This window comes from Eubalaena glacialis, chromosome 2 (genome assembly GCF_028564815.1).
Source record: "Eubalaena glacialis isolate mEubGla1 chromosome 2, mEubGla1.1.hap2.+ XY, whole genome shotgun sequence".
Classification (NCBI taxonomy): Eukaryota; Metazoa; Chordata; class Mammalia; order Artiodactyla; family Balaenidae; genus Eubalaena; species Eubalaena glacialis.
The window spans coordinates 119,133,197-119,156,332 of NC_083717.1; the positions used below are offsets into that span (position 1 = coordinate 119,133,197).

Below are 23,136 nucleotides of genomic sequence, written 5' to 3' on the forward strand. Positions count from 1 at the left end.
GCCTATCTTGGGCTGAATGATTTACCTGCAATATCTAATTGAATGCTTAGTTTAAAACTCACACCAATTAAAAGATGAGATATCTGTGGCTCAGAAAAGCTAAGTAACTTGCTCAAGTTTATCCAGTTTGGAAGTGACTAAGTAGCTATTTGGCCAGGAAAAAAAGTCAGTAAAGACAATAGAACATCCTCTGAGCTTTTGAAATTGTTGTTACAGTATCATTCAAATAATTAGTCAATCAAAAAAAGTTTGTTTAAGTCAAGGAGTCAGCCTTTACAAAGAAGAGATTGTAAAGAATGGGGAGGATTTCCCCAAGAAGTGAAGGTCTTCAAGTTAGTCAAGGGAAGAATTTCATTATGAAGAATATAAATGTCAGTTTGTAATAATAAACTAAAATATTCACAAACATGGAAATATGAATGAAGCATCTGAACAAAGGCATGACTAAATATTGCCAGTGGGTCCAATTATGCAACAAGCCAACCCTCCTTGCTTCTTTTTAGTCTCTATGACACCATCAATTCTTTCTGTGGCAGGTAGATACAGAAGCACCTGCAGACCAGAGAGTGTCCCCTGTAAAGAAGGGGTGAGCATGGGATTGTACTCAGGTTGGCACTACATAAAGTACCCTCAGTTTTCTAAAGATATGTGGTGATGAACTGAGAAGATCATTCCATTATTTTCCTTCCCCAAACCTTTCTTAAAGCTTCTTTCACATCCTTGTTTCTCAAAGAGTAGATAAGGGGGTTCAGCATTGGGATCACCACTGTGTAGATCACAGCAACCTTGCGGTCTTGGGTCAGGGAGTGGCTGGACCTGGGGCGCAGGTACATGAAAAGTGTTGTGCCATAGAAGAGGCACACAGCAGTGAAGTGGGAAGCACAGGCGGAAAAGGCCTTGAACCTGCCCTGGGCTGAGTTCCTTCTCAGGATGGTGATGAGAATGAAGAGGTAGGAGACCAAGATGGTGAGGGTACAGCTCAAAAGGTTGAAACCAGCAAAAATGAAGAGCAGGATTTCACACAGCGAAGTGTCCACACGTGACGGAGACAGGATGGGCGCTCCATCACAGAAGAAGTGAGTGACCACGTGGGCACCACAGAATTTCAGACTAAAGATACAGCTCGTGTGGATTAGAGAACTGAGGAATCCTGCACGGTAGGAGCCCACAATCAGAGAGGCACAGACCTCAGGAGACGTGGCAGTTGGGTAGAGCAGGGGGTTACAAATAGCCGCATAGCGGTTGTAGGCCATGGCAGCAACGAGATAGCACTCACTGGTGGCAAAACCCACATAGAAAAACATCTGAGCCATGCAGCCGGGATAAGAGATCACCTTCCTCTTGGCTAAGAAGTTCACCAGGGTCTGGGGGACAACTGTGGAGGAGTGGCAGAAATCCGAGAAGGAGAGGCTCTTCAGAAAGGAGTACACGGGTGTGTGCAAGGTGGCACTCAGCGTGGATCATAATGGACATGATCAGATTCCCCAGCAGCGTGATAGTGTACATGCCCAGGAAGACCATGAAGAGCAGCGTCTGGAGCCAGGGGTCACTGGTGAGGCCCAAGAGCTCAAACTCAATCCCTCGGCTCAGGTTTGCCCCTTCCATATTTCTCCAGTGCTCTGCGGTGTGGAAAGAGAGGACCACCAGAAATGAGGTGAAACACACAGGGGCTCTCACTGGTTTCGTTCTGCCCTAAGGACAGCCTTCTGAAGACTGTTGATAGAACTTTGTCATAGAGAAGTTCTCCACTACTTGGCTGGTTGGTTAGTTAGGAAGCATGACTTGAGCAGCAATGGAAAATATAAAAGAAATATACACAGTTTGCTCTCTTAGGGATCTTAAAAAATTCTAAATAATGAAACAGTTACTTACCAAGTATTTATTGACTGTCTGCCATATGCTTAGCTCCGTGTTCTTCCTGTCAGGAATTCAAGAGTGTCTGACCTCAGGAAGTTTATATTCTAGAGACAGTATATTTTGTGTTTAGGCACACAGGCTCTGGCGTCAGACTGCCAAGGGTTCCAAGCCGGGACCTCACTACTAACTAGCTGTGTAAACTTGGGAATGTTTCTTAACCTCTCTGATTTTCAGTTTTCGGTAAAATAGGGATAATAGCACTAATCTCAAAAGCTTGTTGTAAAAATTCAATGACTTAATTCATGTAAAGCACTTGAACAAAGCCTGGCACATTGAGAAAGAATGTTAGCTTCGATTTTTCTTGTTGGGGAGATAGATCTAACACAAAACTAAACAACAATAAAATAAATAAATGAAACAATGACAAGATTTGGCAAGCAACCTACCACCAAACAAACTAGACAGAGACACGTGTACTAAGCAAGAGTGACTAAACAGGCCTTCAGAGGATCCTGAGTGTTCTAGAGGAGTTGAAGGTGGTTCATTGGCCCAGGTATAAAATTGCCTCTCAGAACTTGGCCCAAGCCAGGCACTACTATGGGCTCTAAAGGTGATGGGGGTCGGGATGTGGAGAGATGGGGATGGTGTAGGGCTGTAGAGAGCGGGCTGAGACCTTGCACTAGGGAGCATCAGCCAAAGGGAAAATGCCACCCATCGTTCACGAAGTCACCATGGTTTCCAGTGAGTAGAATCACCTTGTGCTCAAGGGCTGTTGGGCCAGCAGGGAAGGAACAGCCCCTCCCTAGGACTAGGACTTTGTAAAAATGCCTTTTCTATTCAGAGAATGAACAAAGCCATGATGCATCACCTAAGCACCACACTCTCTTCTGCTGCATTGGCTGCTCTGTTCCTGAATTACCTCTGGGCTCTGGAGTCAGTTAAGTACCCTGTGCTCTTTGGTGAGGATCTTCAGCTGTGAAGATTTTGAAACCAGCAGATGTGATTGGGGTAGGATAGAAAGGGACAAAATTGAGCCCCCTCCTTCTGCCTTGAGGAGAGTAAATGAATAATACAGCTGTGAAAGATGTTGGGAGGATTCCAGAGAGGAAAGAGTTGTAATGAACAGGCAAAAGATTCTAGTTTATCCCACTGGCAGACTTGCCAGAATCAGCAAACTGCCAGAGCAGCGGAAGACTCTGGACATATGGATAACTAAATTTACCTGTCAAGTAGGTAATGAAGGCACTATGGCTGTTGATAGAACACTGTGAGTGGTGAATGGTGACAAGAAGAAAGCATTGTAATGCCCGAAGAGGTAACATGCCCTAATGAAGTTAAGACACAAAACACGAGGGCAAATTTGAATACCAAATTGGAGCCTCAGTAACTTCTTTCAGAGCACGTGGAGCATGACTGATTTATCTGGTCACTGAGATGTAACATTCAGCCATTCTTAACCCAACAGTTTCTAGTTTATAATAAACCCCATTATTGCAGGAGTGTGGACAGCCCTAGATTTGGGTTGCAAATGTCATTGGCCCTATTGGTGTCAAAAGCCAACTCAGCTTCAAGGCAAATTACAAGGACTTCAAAGAATTGACTGTAAAAATCCCAGGATGGAATAATTTACAGGAACTTCAAGGAAGTTGAGGAATTGTTGTTAAGAGTGAAGTAGAACTTCTTAAGACGCAGCTTCACATCTTCTTCCTCAGTTGACTGTTTCAGTGTGGGTAATGGGTCTGCAAGTACCTCTCTGATTAAAAGAATGGACAAAAGCAGAGAAGAGAAGGAATGTGGCCAACACTCAGGCAGGGAGGTGGGTTGGAATAGGGTAGGGTAGGGTAGGGTGGTGGTTAATACAATGGGTAGCTGATCAGAGCCTCTGATTTATTACTTGCTTTAAATCTACTCTCTTTCTCTTCTTCTCCTCTTTCCTCTCTCATCTCTCTCCACCAGCCTGCACTAAATTCAAAACTATTCAGAATATAGAGAGTTAGTCAAGCAAGAGATTGTGGAGAAATTGACATCTCTGACAGTCTTTCAAAGGATGCTGGAGTAACCACTATTTCTGTTGGCTGCAGTTTGTACCTGTGAATGAAAATGAGGAAGAAAATTTGAGTGGTCTTATCATATGGAAACGGATTGTGGAGTGGAGTGTTTAGGAGTGAGAGCAGGTGCCTGGGGCCTGTAGATGAGGGAGAAGTAAGCAAGGGATTTTATTTCTACCTGCTTCTTTGCCCTCCTCCTTGGGCTAGCAGAGTGGGAGTACAACGGAGAGCCGGCAGTCAGAGGGAGCAGCCAGTATCTCTGAGCAACAATGATCCAAAGCAATGGTCTTAAACATTAAGGTGCGCTGCCCAAGGTTCACTGGAGAAGCTTGTTTCTGTGCAGATTCCAGGTCCCAACCTCAGAAAATGGGAGCCAGTAAGTCTATAGCCAGGCCCCCAAATCTGGTGAATCTGAAACAGGTGGTTGCTGAACCATACTTTAAGAAACACTAAACCATGGGGTAACTTCCCCTGAGCCACATATAAATATCCTTTCTAAGTTGCTAGAATTCTCCATGTCCTGGAAAATCAGATCAGCCTGTGGGGTAGGATGGTTGTCCTGGACATTCTCTTCCTTCCAGAATATGTGTCAGTAGTTAACAATTCCCAGAAATCTGAGTATTACCTGGTGATAATCAAACACCAGCGAATTTCCTCCTTCAAGGTTGCTTGAGATGTCCTTAAGCAAACCATTTAATTCCAACAAAGCATGTGACTTGGTGGCAGAGCTGTTGCTCTGGGGTCAGAACACAAGCCTTCATTAGAAAAACAGTAAAGACAAAGCCAGACTCATTCGGTCCATAGACTGAGTCTGGGGATCAGAGCCTGCTACTGACATTAACCTCTCACGTGGTGAGGGGAGGGAGGCAGCCCCCTCCCTGAGAGGCACTCACAGCTGATCCTGCACGGGGAAGAGACACCCCAGAGCCATCTTTTCCCCTGGGTGGCCCATCAGGTCAGAGCTGGGGAGGACGATGTGTTCATTGATGAGGGCTTAACAGGCAGGTGAGGAAGTGAGAATAACTGGCCCCATGTAGATCCATTAACGTGTTTGCAAAGTTACTAGCTCCTCTACCCTTGAGGAATCTGGTGATTGGGAAACTGGAAATGGAGGGAATGGTTCCACACCAGATCCCTGACAATACACTGATCATTAGCCCCAAAGGACTTCTCTACCTCAACCCCAAACTGAACTCTTGTGTAATTATTATCTGTATTTCTTCTACACTGGAAAACCAAGTTTTTACAGTTTTTCTTTCTTTTATTCCAGTTACCCAATGTACACTGGGACCTAGATTACAGCTGAGGACCTCTATGCCCATCAAGATCATAATAAAATTAGAGGTATGTGATTTACTTAACAAATACTCGGGGATTTTCTAGGGATCTTTCGGTTATTGATTTCTAATTTGATAGCATGTGATCAGAGAACATACTTTGTATGCCTTGAATGCTTTTGAATTTATTGAGACTTGTTTATGGCCCACCCAGAATATGGTGTATTTTGATGAATGTCCCATGACCACTTGAAAAGAATTATATTCTGCTGTTGTTAGGTCAAGTGGTCTATCATTGTCAGTTAGGTCATATTCCTTGATAGTGTTGTTCAAGTCTACTATATCCTTTCTAATTTTCTGCCTACTTGTTCTATCAAGAGTTGAAAGGGGAGTATATTGAAATCTCTAACTGTAATTGTGAATTTGTTGATTTCTCCTTGCTGTTTTTCAGTTTTGCTTCATGTATTTTGAAATTTTGTTATGAGGTGCATAAACATTTAAGATTGTTATGTCCTCTTGATAAATTTCCCCACTTACGTTATAAAATGACCTTCTTTATGCCCGCTAATATTTTGGCTCTGAAACATACTTTTCTGAAATTAATACTGTCACTACAGTTTTATTTTGTTTACTCAGCATGGTGTATCTTTTTTCATTTCTTTACTGCTAACCCTTTATTCCCAACTTTTCTGCACCATTACATTTGCAGAATTTCCCCAGGCAGACCTGAAATCTTGGTCTTCTAGGATGATGATATGCCTGGAAAATTGATTTCAGATGTACCTTGACACACAGTAAGCATTCAGAAATATTTGGGGGCTTTATCAGAAGAGCTGGTATGGGCTAGGCAGAAATCAAACGAACCCTGTGAAAGGCAACTTTGCCAAGGATGGGATGGGAGCCTCACCCCAATCAGATGGTATCATAGGCAGCCTTTGTTGAGCCCTGAAAGCCAGAGATAATTGTCACTTTGATAGAGTGCTGCTGTATCTTCTTCTCCATGCAGGTATCTTTATTCAGTTGATTTCTCACATCCTTTACTTACAGTAAAGGAATTTTTGCCCTTTATTTGCATCTGTTAGCTTGTTTCACATTAAAATTACTTTGGGGAACCAACACTCAAAGTTTCAGGCGTGTGTGGCTTTTGTAAACAGCATATATCTAGAATATTCTCTTTTAACTAATCAGAGTATCTGTTTTTATATAGGTGAGATTTTGGGGTATTGGTTTTTTGCTTTTCAACTTTTGGGGCTTTCAGGTATATTGAATTTGTTTTATTTCTCACCTTGAGTTTTCCATTTATCATACTTTTTCCAATTTGCTTCCCTCCCCCACCCTCTGATCCTGTTCCTGTTTCCTTTTGGATTAAGTTTTCTTTGTTTTGTAATGTACGTTTTTCCCCTTCTACTGATTCCTCTATTTCTATTAGTAGCTATCCTTAAATATTTAACAATAATATTTAATTTAACAAAGTCTATCAAATATGCTTAAATCCATAAGTTCATGATGATATTTAAATTAATTGGTCACTGGATTAGTTATCTATTGTCACACAACAGATTATCTCAATAAACATTCATTTTCTTATACTTTTGGAAGTGACACAGTACTGTAATTTTTGCAGTATCCTCCTGGTTACACAGGTCAGCGTCATTCACTGTGGGAGTGGACTACACAAGGACATCAATACCAGGAGCTGAGAGTCACTGGGGCCATCTCAAAGACTGGCTATCATAGTCCTCCCTCTGGCCCTCACTGATTCATGTCCAACTTACACATGAATATATACTCAAAATATACTCACCCCCTCCCAAGAATCCCAAAAGTCACGTTCCATTACAGTATCAGCTCAAGGTCCACAATCACATCATCTAAATCAGGTACCGGTATGGATGAAGTGCATCATGTGTGGTTCCTTACATAGAGTTTCTTGAGTACAGTTCCTCTCAATCATAAGATTGGTGAGCTAAACACACAAGTTACATCTGGCTTCTACACACACAAAACACATAATGGCAGGACAGGTATGGGAAAACCACTATAGAAAAAATGGGGGGTAGGGGAAGGTGGGCACACAAGAGTCACTGAGTCACAAAAATTCTAAAATCCAGTAAGACACTTGTTGGCAAATCCTTGATTAGGACTCAAATCCTAGGAATAATTCTCTGTGGCTCTTGGCTCCACTCTGAGATTATAGTTCTGCCCACTAAATCATCCTTCATTTCATATGAAAGCTAGCCTGTGTTTGTAGCTGAGTAGTTTTCTTAGCTTGCTTCCTGTCTGAAGGAGTTTGGGGATTGAAAGGCTTCTCTTCATTTTCTACTGTCTTACAGTTCAAGCTGGTGGTGATTCTGCCACCATGACATTCTTAAAAACTTAACAAATCTCTCTGAGATAACGCTCTACCTTGAACCTCTGCTGAGACTGCTGAGGGCCTACATTCTGAAGCTTCCTGGAAGTCCTATCATTTGTCTGAACTGTTCTCTGAGGCACCACCTTGGATCTTCCTAAGGTCTTAACAAAAGATTTTACTGTCACCCTCAGCTTCATCTTTATTGATTGATTGATTGATTGATTGATTGATTGGCTGCGTGCAGCTTGCGGGATCTTAGTTCCCTGACCAGGGATTGAACCTGGGCCCTCGGCAGTGACAGCATGCACTCCTAAGCACTGGACCACCAGGGAATTCCCAGATCACCCATTTCATTAGGTACATTTTCTACCACCTACATTACTGTAACAACAGAGTTGCTAAACTCTCTGCCACTGCATAACACAGATTTTTTTTCTCCAGTTTCCAGTAACACTATCCTCATGTTTATTTAAGTCCCATTGGCAGCCTTCTCAAAGGCTATCAGAATTTTGCTAACAGTCTCCTCAAGGCCTTTTAGACTTTCACGGATACTTTCCTTAATGTTCTTTCAGCTTCCTCCCACCGTACTGTCAAAGACACTATAACTTTTTAGGGTTTTGCTAGGTCAACGTCTCACTTCCATGTACCAAAGTCTGTATTACTTATCTATTGCTGGGTAACAAATTGTCCTAAAATTTAGCAGCTTAAAAGAACAATAAACACTTAGTATTTCACATGATTTCTGCTGGTCAGAAATTTGAGAGACCTTGGCTCTCACCACCAGGGAAGTCCATCAGGTGGATTCTTAACCACTGCACCACCAGGGAAGTCCGAAAGAAATTCTTAAAGAACATAACTTACCAAAACAAAGAGGAAATAGATAATCAGAATAGTCCTAAAGCTAATAAAAATTTTTATCCATTATTGAAAATTCCCGGGACTTCCCTGGTGGCGCAGTGGTTGCAGCCCTGGTCCGGAAAGATCCCACATGTCGTGTAGCAACTAAGCCTGTGTGCCACAACTACTGAGCCTGCGCTCTAGAGCCCATGAGCCACAACTACTGAGCCTGCATGCTACAACTACTGAAGCCCACATGCCCTAGAGCCTGCGCACCGCAAGGAAGAGTAGCCCCTGCTCGCCACAACAAGAGAAAGCCTGCGCACAGCAATGAAGACCAAACGCAGCCAAAAAAATAAATTAAATTAATTAATTAATTAATTTTTAAAAATTCCCTACAAAGGAAAGTCTAGGCTCAGATGGCTTATCAGTAAAATTTCCCAAATATTTAAAGAATAAATAACATCTATATTACACAAAAAATTCCAGGGGGTAGAAAAAGAGGAAATTCTGTTCAGTTCATTGGAAGAGGCCAGCATAACCTTGACCACCAAACTGGAAAAACACTGTAAGAAAGGAACCTACAGGTCAATTTCTCTCCTGAACATAGATACAAAAATCCTAAATAAAATATTACTAAAGCAAAGACAGCAATATATAAAAAAGGTAAACCTTACATCAAGTTGATTTTATTCTAGGAATGCAAAGTTGATTTAACATTCAAGATAGAATCTAAAGAAAGGGTACAAATGAACTTATTTACAAAACAAAAGTAGAGTCACAGATGTAGAAAACAAACTTATGGTTACTGCGGGTAAGGGCGGGGAGGGATAAATTGGGAGATTGGGATTGACATATACACACTACTATATATAAAACAGATAACTAATAAGGACCTACTGTATAGCACAGGGAACTCTACTCAATACTATGTAAGGGCTTATATGGGAAAAGAATCTAAAAAAAGAGTGGATATATGTATATATATAACTGATTCACTTTGCTGTACATCTGAAACTAACACAACATTGTAAATCAACTAAACTCCAATAAAATTTTTTTAAAAAAATTCAAAATGAAGGATAAAATATATAATTGTCACAATTGATGGAGCGTAAGCATTTGATAAAATTCCATATCCACTCATGATTTTTAAAAACCTTTGCAAACTAGTGATAAAAAAGAATATCCTTAATCTAACAAAAGATAAATACAAACACTTTACAGCAAGCATCACATTTATTGGCTTTATTAAAATCCAATAAATAGTAAAAGTTTTCTCCCTGAGATCAGGAATGAAGCAGGGTTGTCCTCTATCACAATTTTGTTTTGATATTGAACTGAACAATTTGTATTCAATAGTGTGTAATAGGCAGGAAGAAGAAATAAGAGGTATTGAAAAAGAAGAAACAAAACTTTTATTATTCACAGACATGATTGAATACATAGAAAGTCCAAAATGAATCTACAGAATTAATAAGTTAATTTAACAAGGACCTGAATACAAAGTTAATGCATAAAAAATAAATTATTAGAAAAGATCATTAGAAAATGAAACATCAAATGATAGCATTTCTACTGGTATCCAAAATTAATGAATTCTAATGAAAGATGTATATGAAAGCTACTACATAATACTAAAACAACTAAAGAAGACTAAATAAATAGTTATATTATTTTCATAGATTGGAAGATTCAAAATTATAAAAATTCATTCCATTTTGATTTATAGATTACATTCAGTCCCACTCAAAATCCCAGCAGTTTGTCTTTGGAAATTGCAAGCTGATTTTAAAATTATTACAGATTTTTTAAAAAGGCCCTCCCCAAATCCTCTCTTTAGCCAAAGGACTGGCAAAGGGTGGCCTAGCAGAATAGAAAATCTTTGGACAATATTCACACTACTCCAAACCACCATAGCAAAAACTGCAGTCAGCAGTCCCAAATGAGGATCCTAGAGTTCCAACCCATCCAGCAGTAATGAGGCACCATTCTCCCTCCCTGCAGAAGCTGAATGGAGGGTCTAGACTGCCATTCCTGCCTGACAGTAACAAAGTGCCCCTCTGGATACCCATGATGTCAGTAGAGGCTGAATCAAAAGTCTAAATTTCTACCCCTACCCAGCAGTAATGAAGCATTTCTCCCCATGCAGGCAGAGGCTGAGTGGGGAGCATAAACTTTCACCCCCACCCAGTGGAAAAAAGAGGTGTCCTCCCTTACCCCACCATCAAGGTGTCATTGGAGGCCTGCTAAAAAACAAGATTTAAATAAGATCCAGAAAATCATAAAATAATACCCAGTATGTCCAGGATACAATAAAAAAAACAGTTGTCATACCAAGAACCAAGGAAAGCCTCAACTTCAATGAGGCAACACCAAATGAACACCAAAATGACACTGTTGGAATTATCTTAGAAAGATTTTAAAGCAACCATCATAAAAATACCTCAATGAGAAATTATAAACATGCTTAAAACAAGTGAAAGAATAGAAAATCTCAGCAAAGAAATAGATATAAATAAGAACCAAATTCCATTTCCATGGAAATCTAAATTTCCAATTTAGAACTTAAAAATAACTGAAATTTAAAACTAACTGGATGGGCTAAAATAGTACAAATGGAGATGACAGAGGAAAGAATATGTGAAGGTGACGATAGAACAATAGAAGCTACCCTATCTAAACAACAAACAGGGAGAAAAGGGACAAAAAAAAAAACCCAAACTAAACAAACAAAGAAAACACCACCACCACCAACAAAAGAAAACAAAAAAAACCCCAAAACCTCAGGTACTTGTGGGACAATAACAAAAGATCTAACATTTGTATGATCAGAGTCCCAGAAGAACAGAAAGCAAATGAGAATTTTTAAATTAAAAAAAAAAAGCTCAATTTCCCCCAAATTATGTGACAGGCATAAACCTACAGATTCAAGAAGCCTAGCAAATAATTCCTAACAAGATGAACCCAAAGAAATCCACACAGAGAACATCATAATCAAAACTTTTGTAAACTAAGAATGAAGAAAACATCTTGAAAGCACCTAGAGAGAAAAGATACATTACCTATGGGGGAATAAGAATTCAAATATTAGACTTCTCATGAGAAATCATGGAAGCCAGAAAGGAGTGGCACACTTCAAGTGCTGGAAGAATGGTCAGCCATGACTCTTTATCCAGGGAAAATATCCCTCAGGAAGGAAAGTTAAATAAAGATATTTTCAACTGAGGTAAAACTAAGAATTTTTGTCAACCAACCTATTCTAAAGAATAAAGCAAGGGGCTTCCCTGGTGGCGCAGTGGTTAAGAATCTGCCTGCCAATGCAGGGGACATGGGTTTGAGCCCTGGGCCGGGAAGATCCCACATGCCACGGAGCAACTAAGCCCGTGTGCCACAACTACTGAGCCTGCGCTCTAGAGCCCGTGAGCCACAACTACTGAGCCCACGTGCCACAACTACTGAAGCCCGCGCGCCTAGAGCCTGTGCTCCGCAACAAGAGAAGCCACCGCAATGAGAAGCCTGCGCACCGCAATGAAGAGGACCCCCCGCTCGCCGCAACTAGAGAAAGCCCTCACTCAGCAACGAAGACCCAACACAGCCAAAAATAAATAAATAAAATAAATAAATTTATAAATAAATAATAAATTTTTTTTAAAAATTAAAAAAAAAAGAATAAAGCAAGTTCTTGAAAAAGAAAGGATCTTGAAAAAGAAACTCTGGAATATTAGTAATGAAAAATAGGAAAATGAAAAGGGTAAAACTATGACTAAACGTAATACACTATCCTCCTCTTGAATTAAAAAAAAAATTCTGTTTGATGGTTGAAGCAAAAATAAAATTGTCTGATGTGGTTCTCTATGCAGGTAAAGGAAATATTTAAGACAATTTTATGATGAAGGAACAGGGTAAAGGGATCTAAATAAGGTTTCAAAATTTTGCTCAAAATGGTAAAATAGGGCTTCCCTGATGGCACAGTGGTTGAGAATCTGCCTGCCAACGCAGGGGACACAGGTTCGAGCCCTGGTCTGGGAAGATCCCACATGCCGTGGAGCAACTAGGCCCGTGAGCCACAACTACTGAGCCTGCGCGTCTGGAGCCTGTGCTCTGCAACAAGAGAGGCCACGACAGTGAGAGGCCCGCGCACCGCGATGAAGAGTGGCCCCCACTCGCCGCAACTAGAGAAAGCCCATGCACAGAAACGAAGACCCAACACAGCCAAAAATAAATAAATAAATAAATAAAATATAAAACTTATTAAAAAAAAAATGGTAAAATAAAAGCAATAGACTGTGGGCTTCCCTGGTGGCGCAGTGGTTAAGAATCTGCCTGCCAATGCAGGGGAGACGTGAGCCCTGGTCTGGGACGATCCCACATGCCATGGAGCAAATAAGCCCATGCACCACAACTACTGAGCCTGTGCTCTAGAGCCCGCGAACCACAACTACTGAGCCCACATGCCGCAATTACTAAAGCCCACATGCCTAGAGCCCGTGCTCCACAACAAGAGAAGCCACCGCAATGAGAAGCCCACGCACTGCAGTGAAGAGTAGCCCCCGCTCGCCGCAACTAGAGAAAGCCCGCGCACTGCAACAAAGACCCAACACAGCCAAAAATAAATAAACAAAATAAATAAAATTTTTAAAAAATGCAGTAGACTGTGATCAGTTTTGTATGTATAATGTAATATCTAAGCAATCTCTAAAAATCACTATAGAAATCTATCAACAGAGTGAAAACACAGTCCACAAAATGAAAGAAAATATTTGAATATAGCTCATAAGGAACTGATATGCAGAATTCATAAAGAACTTCTATAACCCAACAAAAATGAAACAAACAAGTCAATTAAAAAATGGGCAAAGGACTTGAATAGACTTTACTCCAAAGAACGTATAAAAATGACCAATAAGCACAGCAAAAATGCTCAGCATCATTAATCATTAGCGAAATGCAAATCAAAACCACAGAATTCCCTGGTAGTCCAGGGGTTAGGACTCTGCGCTTCCACTGCAGGGGGCACAGGTTTGATCCCTTGTCGGGGAATTAAGATCCCACATGCTGTGGTGTGGCAATAAATAAATAAATAAATAAAAATAAAAAACATTAAAAAAAAGAGACTCTTTATAAAAAAAAAAAACACATTGAGATACCACTTCACATCTTTTAGGATGGCTATTATCAAAAAAAGAAAGAAAAAAAAAAATAACAAGTGTTAGTGAGGATGTGGAGAAATCTGAACCTTTGTGCATTGCTGGTGGGAATTTAAAATGGTGCAGCCAAGGGAATTCCCTGGTGGTCCAGTGGTTAGGACTCGGTGCTCTCACTGCCAGGGGTCCGGGTTTGATCCCTGGTTGGGGAACTAAGATCCCACAAGTCGCATGGTACAGCCAAAAAATGGTGCAGCCACTGTAGAAAATGGTGTGACAACACCTCAAAAAATTAAACAGAATTCCCATATGATCCAGCAATTCTACTTCAAAGTATATAGCCCAAAAAAGTGATAGCAGAAACTTGAATAGATATTTGTACCTCCATGATCATAGCAGCATTATTCACAATAGTCAATAGGTAGAAGCAAACCAGTGTCCATTAAGCAGATGGATAAACAAAAGTGGTATATGAAAAAAAAAAAGTGGTATATGTACCTAGGAATAAACCTACCTAAGGAGGCAAAAGACCTGTACTCTGAAAACTGTAAGATGCTGATGAAAGAAATTAAAGATGACACAAAGAAATTAAAGATGACACAAACAGATGGAAAGATATACCATGTTCTTGTTTTTTTTTTCACCTTTTCAAGAACTTTATTTATTTTAGAATTGACTTTTTCCCCCTATATATATTTTTTTAACATCGTTATTGGAATATAATTGCTTTACAATGGTGTGTTAGTTTCTGCTATATAACATAGTGAATGAGCTATACATTTACATATATCCCCATATCTCCTCCCTCTTGCGTCTCCCTGCCACCCTCCCTATCCCACCCCTCTAGGTGGTCACAAAGCACCGAGCTGATCTCCCTGTGCTATGTGGCTGCTTCCCACTACCTATTTTACATTTGGTAATATATATAAGTCCATTCCACTCTCTCACTTTGTCCCAGATTACCCTTCCCCCCTCCATGTCCTCAAGTCCATTCTCTTCGTCTGCATCTTTATTCCTGTCCTGCCCCTAGGTTCTTCATAACCATTTTTTTGTTTTAGATTCCGTATATATGTGTTAGCATGCAGTATTTGTTTTTCTCTTTCTGACTTACTTCACTCTGTATGACAGACTCTAGGTCCATCCACCTCACTACAAATAACTGAATTTCGTTTCTTTTTATGGCTGAGTAATATTCCATTGTATATATGTGCCACATCTTCTTTATCCATTCATCTGTCGATGGACACTTAGGTCGCTTCCATGTCCTGGCTATTGTAAATAGAGCTGCAATGAACATTGTGGTACATGACTCTTTTTGAATTATGTATACCATGTTCTTGGATTGGAAGAATCAATATTGTTAAAATGACCATACTACCAGGAATTCCCTGGAGGTGCAGTGGTTAGGACTCCATGCTTCCACTGCAGGGGGGCATGGGTTTGATCCCTGGTCGGGAACTAAGATCCCACAAGCCATGCGGCACAGCCAAAAAAAAAAACCAAGGCAATCTACAGATCCAATTAAATCCCTATCAAATTACCAATGGCATTTTTCACAGAAATAGAACAAAAATTTTAAAATTTGTATGGAAACACAAAAGACCCTGGATAGCCAAAACAATCTTGAGAAAGAAGAACGGAGCTGGAGGAATCATGCTCCCTGACTTCAGACTATACTACAAAGCTACAGTAATCAAAACAGTATGGTACTTGCACAAAAATAGACATATAGAGCAATGGAACAGGATAGAAAGCCCAGAAATAAACCCATGCACTTATGGTCAATTAATCTATGACAAAGGAAGCAAAAATATACAGCAGAGAAGAGACAGTGTCTTCAATAAGTGGTGCTGGGAAAACTGGACGGCTACATGTAAAAGAATGAAATTAGAACATTCTCTAACACCATAAACTCAAAATGGATTAAAGACCTAAATGTAAGACTGGATACTATAAAACTCCTAGAGGAAAACCTAGGCAGAACACTCTTTGACATAAATTGCAGCACTATTTTTTTGGATCCATCTCCTAGAGTAATGAAAATAAAAACAAATATAAACAAATGGGACCAAATTAAACTTAAAAGCTTTTGCACAGCAAAGGAAATGATAAACAAAATGAAAAGACCTTGTGTTAGACTGGGAGAAAGTATTTTCAAACGATGCTACCAACGACGGATTAATTTCCAAAATATACAAAGAGGTCATATAGCTTAATATCAAAAAAACAAACAACCCAATCAAAAAATGGGCAGACCTAAATAGACATTTCTCCAAAGAAGACGTATAGACAACCAACAGGCACATGAAAATATGCTTGACATTGCTATTTATTAGAGAAATGCAAATCAAAACTACAATGATGTATCACCTCACACCGGTCAGAATGGCCATCATTTAAAAGTCTACAGGGCTTCCCTGTTGGCGCAGTGGTTAAGGATCTGCCTGCCAATGAAGGGGACATGGGTTCGAGCCCTGCTCCAGGAAGATCCCACATGCCATAGAGCAACTAAGCCCGTGCGCCACAACTACTGAGCCTGTGCTCTAGAGCCCGCAAGCCACAACTACTGAAGCCCGCGTGCCTAGAGCCCGTGCTCTGCAACAAGAGAAGCCTGCGCACCACAATGAAGAGTAGCCCCTGCTCGCCACAACTAGAGAAAGCCCACGCGCAGCAACGAAGACCCACCACAGCCAAAAATAAATTTATATTAAAAAAAAGTCTACAAATAATAAATGCTGGAGAGGGTGTGGAGAAAAGGGAACTTTCCTACACTTTTGGTGGGAATGTAAGTTGGTGCAGCCACTATGGAAAACAGTATGGAGGTTCCTTAATAAACTAAAAGTAGAGTTGCCATATGATCCAGCAATCCCACTCCTGCACACATATCTGGAGAAAACTCTAATTCGAAAAGACACATGCACCCGAATGTTCATAGCAGCACTATGTCCAACAGCCAAGACATGGAAGCAACCTAAATGTCCTCTGACAGATAAATGGATAAAGAAGATGTGGCATATATATACAATGGAATATTACTCAACCATTAAAAAAGGATGAAATAGGGCTTACCTGGTGGCGCAGTGGTTGAGAGTCTGCCTGCTAATGCGGGGGACACGGGTTCGCGTCCTGGTCTGGGAGGATCCCACATGCCGCGGAGCGACTAAGCCCGTGAGCCACAACTACTGAGCCTGCGCGTCTGGAGCCTGTGCTCTGCAAAAAGACAGGCCACAATAGTGAGAGGCCTGCGCACCGCGATGAAGAGTGGCCCCCACTTGCCGCGACTACAGAGGGCCCTAGCACAGAAACGAAGACCCAACATAGCAATCAATCAATAAATAAATCTTTAAAAAAAAAAAAAAAAAAGTCCTGCCAGTCCCTTCTGGCTTAAAAAAAAAAAAAAAAAAAAAAAAAAAAAAGAATGAAATAATGCCATTTGCAGCAACATGGATGGACCTAGAGATTATCATAGTAAGTGAAGTAAGTGATACAGAGAAAGACAAATATATGATATCACTTATATGTGGAATCTAAAAAAAAATAATACAAAGGAGCTTATTTACAAAACAGAAATAGACTCGCAGACACAGAAAACAAACTTATGGAATGGAGGAGTGGGGTGGGGTGGGAGATAAACTAGGAGTTTGGGATTAACATACACACACTACTATATATAAAATAGGTAAACAACAAGGACCTACTATATAGCACAGGGATCTATACTCAATATCTTGTAATAACCTATAATGGAAAAGAGTCTGAAAAAGAATATATATGAATAACTGAATCACTTTGCTGTACACTTGAAACTAACACAACATTGTATATTAACTATACTTCAATAAAAATTTTTAAAGCAATGTATGTATAGATATATATGTGATATAATAAAAAGTAAATATTTGTACTTTGTTCCTAGTTCCTGGCACAGATTTCCTAAAACCCTTGGAATCTCCTACGTGAAAAGAGTGTCTCTTGTATGCAAGTGAGATTACTCATGGGGCGGGGGGTTGCACCTAGATATCTTCAGGATGGGGACTGGTCGCCAGAAAAACTAACAACTGATTAGAAAGCTAGAACTTTCAGCCTCACTCCCAAACCTTGGGGAGGGGTGAGGGGCTGGAGATTAAATTCAAGCATCAGTGGCCAACGATTTAACCAATCATGCCAATGTAATGAAACCTTCATAAATATCTCTAAACAACAAGGTTCAGTGAGCTTTCAGAACAGTGAACACATCAGTGTGCTGGGAGGGTAGCATACCTGGTAAAGGCAGGGAAGCTCTGCATCACCCCACGCCCACGTCTTTCCAATACATCTCTTCCTTTAGGCTGTGCCTGAGTTGTATCCCTTATAGTAAATCAGTAAAAGTAAGCATAGCACTTTCCTGAATTCTGTGAGTTGTTCTAGTGAATTATTGAACCTGAGGCAGGAGGTGAGGGTTGTGGGAACCCCGAATTTTCAATAGGCCAGGCAGAGAGTGGCTAATTTGGGCACTGCATTTTCAGCTAGGGTCTGAAGTTGGGGCAGTCTTCTGGAATTAAGTCCTTAACCTCTGGGGTCTGCACTAACTCCAGGAGTTACTGTCAGAATTGAATTATTGGACATCGAGTCAATGTTGGAGAACCGGAATGAACTGGTTGGTGCTAGAAAAAAACACATATATTTAGTGTCAGAAACACTTTACACCATACAATGGAATATTATTCAGCCTTAAAAAGGAAGGAAATTCTGACACATGCTGCAGTATAGATGAACCTTGAAGACATTATGCTAATAAGCCAGTCATGACAGAAAAAATATGGTATGATTCTACTTATATGAGGTACCTAAAGTAGTCAAATTCATAGAGACAGAAAGGGGCTGGGAGGAGGGAGAAAAGGGGAGTTAGTACTTAAATGAGTAGCGTTTCAGCTGCGGAAGATGAAAAAGATCTGGGGATGGATGATGGTGATGGTTGCACAACAATGTGAATGTATGTACTTAATGCCACAGAACTATATGCTTTAAAATGGTTAAAATGGTAAATTTTACCTTATGTATATTTTGCCACAATTTTTTAAAAAGACTATTTCTAAAAACATTTTAAGTTAACCAAATTACCCACAAAAACTACCAGAGCTAAATCAAGATGAAATTCTAAAAAGTGTTCAAGTAACGCATAAGATGTCAGGAAAATGGGGAGGTGGGGAGAAGAAAATAGAGAGGAAACAAACAGGAAAAAAAAAAAAAAGCAGACTAAAGCCCTAACATACCAATAATAACATTAAGTGTAAATGGTCTAATCCATCAAGAAGACATAGCAATCCTAAACATGTATGGTCCAAATAATAGAGGTTCAAATGCATGAAGCAAAAACTGATGGACTGGGCTTCCCTGTTGGTGCAGTGGTTAAGAATCCGCCTGCCAATGCAGGGGAGACGGGTTCGAGCCCTGGTCCAGGAAGATCCCACATGCTGAGGAGCAACTAAGCCCACGTGCCACAACTACTGAGCCCACGTGCCTGGAGCCCGTGCTCCGCAACAAAAGAAGCCACTGCAATGAGAAGCCCACGCACGGCAACGAAGAGTAGCCCCCGCTTGCTGCAACTAGAGAAAGCCCGCACGCAGCAATGAAAACCCAATGCAGCCAAAAATAAATAAACAAAATAAATAAATTTATTAAACAAACAAAAAACTGATGGACTGAAATGAGAAATAGATAAAATCATAATTATAGTTAGAAACTTCAATATCCCTCTCTAAACAATGTACATAACTATTAGATTAAAAACAAAGATATGGAATATCTGGATAACACCATTAACCAACAGGACCTAATTGAAATTTATACAACACTCCACCAAACAACAGAGTAGAATACACATTCTTTTTAAGCATCAAGGGAACACCTACCAAGATGGACCATTTCCTGGGTCATAAAACAAACCTCAGCAACTTTAAAAGAATTGAAATAATACAGAATATGTACCCTGATCATGATGGCAACAAACTAGAAATCAATAGCAGAATGATAATAGGAAGACATACAAACACTTGGACATTAAGCAACACAAATCTAAATAATCCATGGATGAAAAAAGAAGTCTCAAGAGGAATTAAAATTACATTAAACTGAATAAAAATGAAAATACAACATACCAAAATTTGTGGGACATAGTTAAAGCAGAGAGAAAGGGAAATTTACAGCAGTAAATACTTATATCTCAAGAAACTAGAAAAAGAGTAAAACAAAACCAAAGCAAGCAGAAGAAGGCAAATAATAAAGATAAGAGCAGAAATCAATGAAATTGAAAATAGAATAAGAGAAAATTGAACACAAAAGTGCCTCTTTGAATAGATCAACAATCTTGATAAACCTCTAGCAAGACTGACAAGGGAAAAAAAAGAGAGAAGACACAAATTACCAACATCAAGGATGAAACAGTGGCCACTACAGAGCCCACAGACTTCAAAAGGATAGTAAGAGAACAGGTCAAACAACTCTACACACATAAATTCAACAACTTAAATAAAATGGATCAATTCTTTAAAAAAAAACCAAACTATTAAAATCACCCAAAACAAAATAGATAACTGAGTTCCTAGTTTAAAAAAATCCTTAAAAGTAAATCTCTAGGTCTAGATGGTTTCAGTGGACAATTCTACCAAATATTTAAATAAGAATTCACATCTATTCTACATAATCTCTTCAAGAAAATACAAGAAAACCTTTCCAACTCATTTTATGAGACCAGTATTACCATAATACCAAAAACAAAACAAAACAAAACAACAAAAAAAAGGAAAATGGAAAAAAAAGAAAAAGACCATACTTTAAAAAATTCTGTCAAGAATACAGACACAAAACTCTTCAACAAAATATTAGCAAACAGAATCTAACCATATATAAAGAGAATTATGCACTATGACTAAGTGGTGCTGATTCTGGGAATGCAAGATTGGTTCACTATTTGGAACACAGTTGTTGGAATCTACCATATTAATAGGCTAAGGAAGAAAGTCACACAATAATATCAACTGGTGCACAAAAAGCACTTGACAAAATTCAACACTCATTCATGAAAAAACACTCTCAGCAAGTTAGGAATAGAGGGAAATTATCTCAACCTGATAAAAAGCATCTGTGAAAATCCTACAGCTAATATCATAATTACGACTGAGTATTTTCCCCCCTAAAATTGGGAACAAAACAAGGATGTCTGCTCTTACCACCCTTATGCATCATAGTACTAGAAGTCATAGCCAGTGCAAGAATGCAAGAAAAGGAAACAAAAGGCATACATATTGGAAAGGAAGAAAATCCCTATTTGCTGATGACATGACTGTCTAGGCAGATAAATCTACAAAATTCTCAATGCATTGAGAAAATTCATTTCTCAATGAAGCTACAAAAAAACACACTAAACTCCTAGAATAAGAGAGTTCAGTAAGGTTGCAAGATGCAAGATCAAGATATAAAAATGAACTATATTTCTACATACTAGCAATGAACATGTAGAAACTGAAAAATAAAATACCATTTGCAATTGCTCCAAAATACTTAGATGTAAATTTAACAAAACCTGTACAGAATCTGCTTTGCTATATGCTTAAAACTACAAAACACTGATGAACGAAATAAAAGATCTAAACAAATGGAAAGTCATGCCATGTTCATGGATTGGAGGACTCAACATGGTAAAGATGTCAATTTTCCTAAATTGATCTACAGATTTAACACATTTCCTATCATAATCCAAGTAAGATTTTTAACATACAGACAAGCATATTCTAAAATGTATATAGAAATGCAAAGGAAATAACTAAAACAAGTTTGAAAAAAATAAAAGAATAAGTGGAAGGAAACAGTCTACCCAATTTTAAGACTTTCTATACAGCTACAGTTAACAAAAGTATGATATGGACAAATGGATAAATACACTGAACAATGGAACAAAAGAGAGAACCCAGAAACAGACTCACACAAGTATGCTCAATTGATTTTTGACAAAGGTGCAGAAGCATTTCAGTGGAGGAAGGATAGTCTTTTCAACAAATGGTGCTGGAATAATTGAATAGACATAGGTTAAAAACAAACAAACAAACAAACAATAACATCCTTCAATCTAAACCTCACATCTTATATCAATACAAAAAATTTTAAATGGATCATAGATTTAAACTTAAAAGGTAAAACTATAAAACTTTTAAGAGAAAAACATAGGAGAAAATTGTCAGGACCTAGGTCTTGGTGAAGAATCCTTAGAAATGACACTAAGGGACTTCCCTGGTGATCCCGTGGCTAAGATTCCGTGCTCCCAATGCAGGGGGCCCAGGTTCCATCCCTGGTCAGGGAATTAGATCCCACATGCCGCAACTAAGAGTTCATATGCCGCAACTCAGACCCAGCACAGACAAATAAATATTAAAAAAAGAAAAGAAAAGAAATGACACTAAAAGCATGATAATAAAAGAAAAAAATTGATTACTGGACTTCACCAAAATTTAAAACTTTTGTTCTACAAAAGGCTCTATTAAGAAGATGAAAAGACAAGCTACAGACTGGGGGAAAATATTTGCAAACCATCCAAAGGACATGTATCTAGAATATATAAAGAACTCTCAAACCTCAGCAGTTTGAAAAGAATCCAATTATAAAATGGATAAAAACATGAACAGACATTTCACCAAAGAGGGATGTATGGATAGCAGATAAGCACATGAAAAGATGGTCAACAGCATTAGCCATTAGGGAAATACAAACAAGCAAACAGAAACAGAAAACCACTACATACCTATTAGAAAAGTGAAAATAAAATCTAGTGACAATCCCAAATCCTGGCAAGAATGTGGAGAAACTGGATGTCTTCTACACTGTCGATGGGAATGTAAAGTAATACAGCATCTCTGGGAAATAGTTTGGCACTTTTTAATAAAAATAAACATATACATACTTACCATACTACTCACCAATCACCACCAAAAGTCCACAAAAACTGACACACGAATATTCATAGCAGCCTTGTTTGTAATAGCTCCAAACTGGAAACATCCCAAATGTCCTTCGACAGATGAATAGTTAAACAAACTGGTACATCCACAGCAATAAAAAGGAACAAATTATTGATACACGTTAACAACTTGGATGGAATTCAAGGGCATTGTGCTGTGGGGTAAGGAGGAGCCATTCTCAAAAAGTTACACACTGTACAATGCCATTTATATAACTTCTTGAAATGGCACAATTATAGTGACCAGGAACAGATTAGTGGTTTCCAGCAGTTAGGGATGGTAGTGGGAGGATGGGGTATGTGTGTGTGATGAGACAATAAATAGTACGAGCGTTCCTTTGTGGTGATGGGACACTTCTTTATATTGATTGTGGTGGTGGTTACATGAATTTATACATGTGACAAAATTGTGCAGAAACACACACACACACACACACACGTGCATGTAAAAACTGGTGAAGTCTGAATAAGGTCTGGAGTTTAATAGTATTGTACCAGTGTTGGTTTCTGAGTTTTGACAAATGTGCCATGGTAGTGTTAAGATGTTAATATTAAGGGAAACTGGATGAGGGATATACAAGGAGTTCTCTGTACTGTCTTTGCACCTTTTCTTTAAATCTAACATGAT

General features: G+C 39.2%; 1 protein-coding gene across 1 annotated transcript; it reads right to left on the reverse strand.

Moving 5' to 3' along the window:
- Positions 1 to 668: 668 nt before the first annotated feature.
- On the reverse strand, positions 669 to 1,705 carry LOC133085347 (olfactory receptor 5AU1). The gene is given in 2 exon segments (XM_061182336.1): positions 669 to 1,454; positions 1,456 to 1,705. Coding segments are annotated over 2 exon segments (936 nt in total). The 5' UTR covers positions 1,606 to 1,705.
- Positions 1,706 to 23,136: the final 21,431 nt, after the last annotated feature.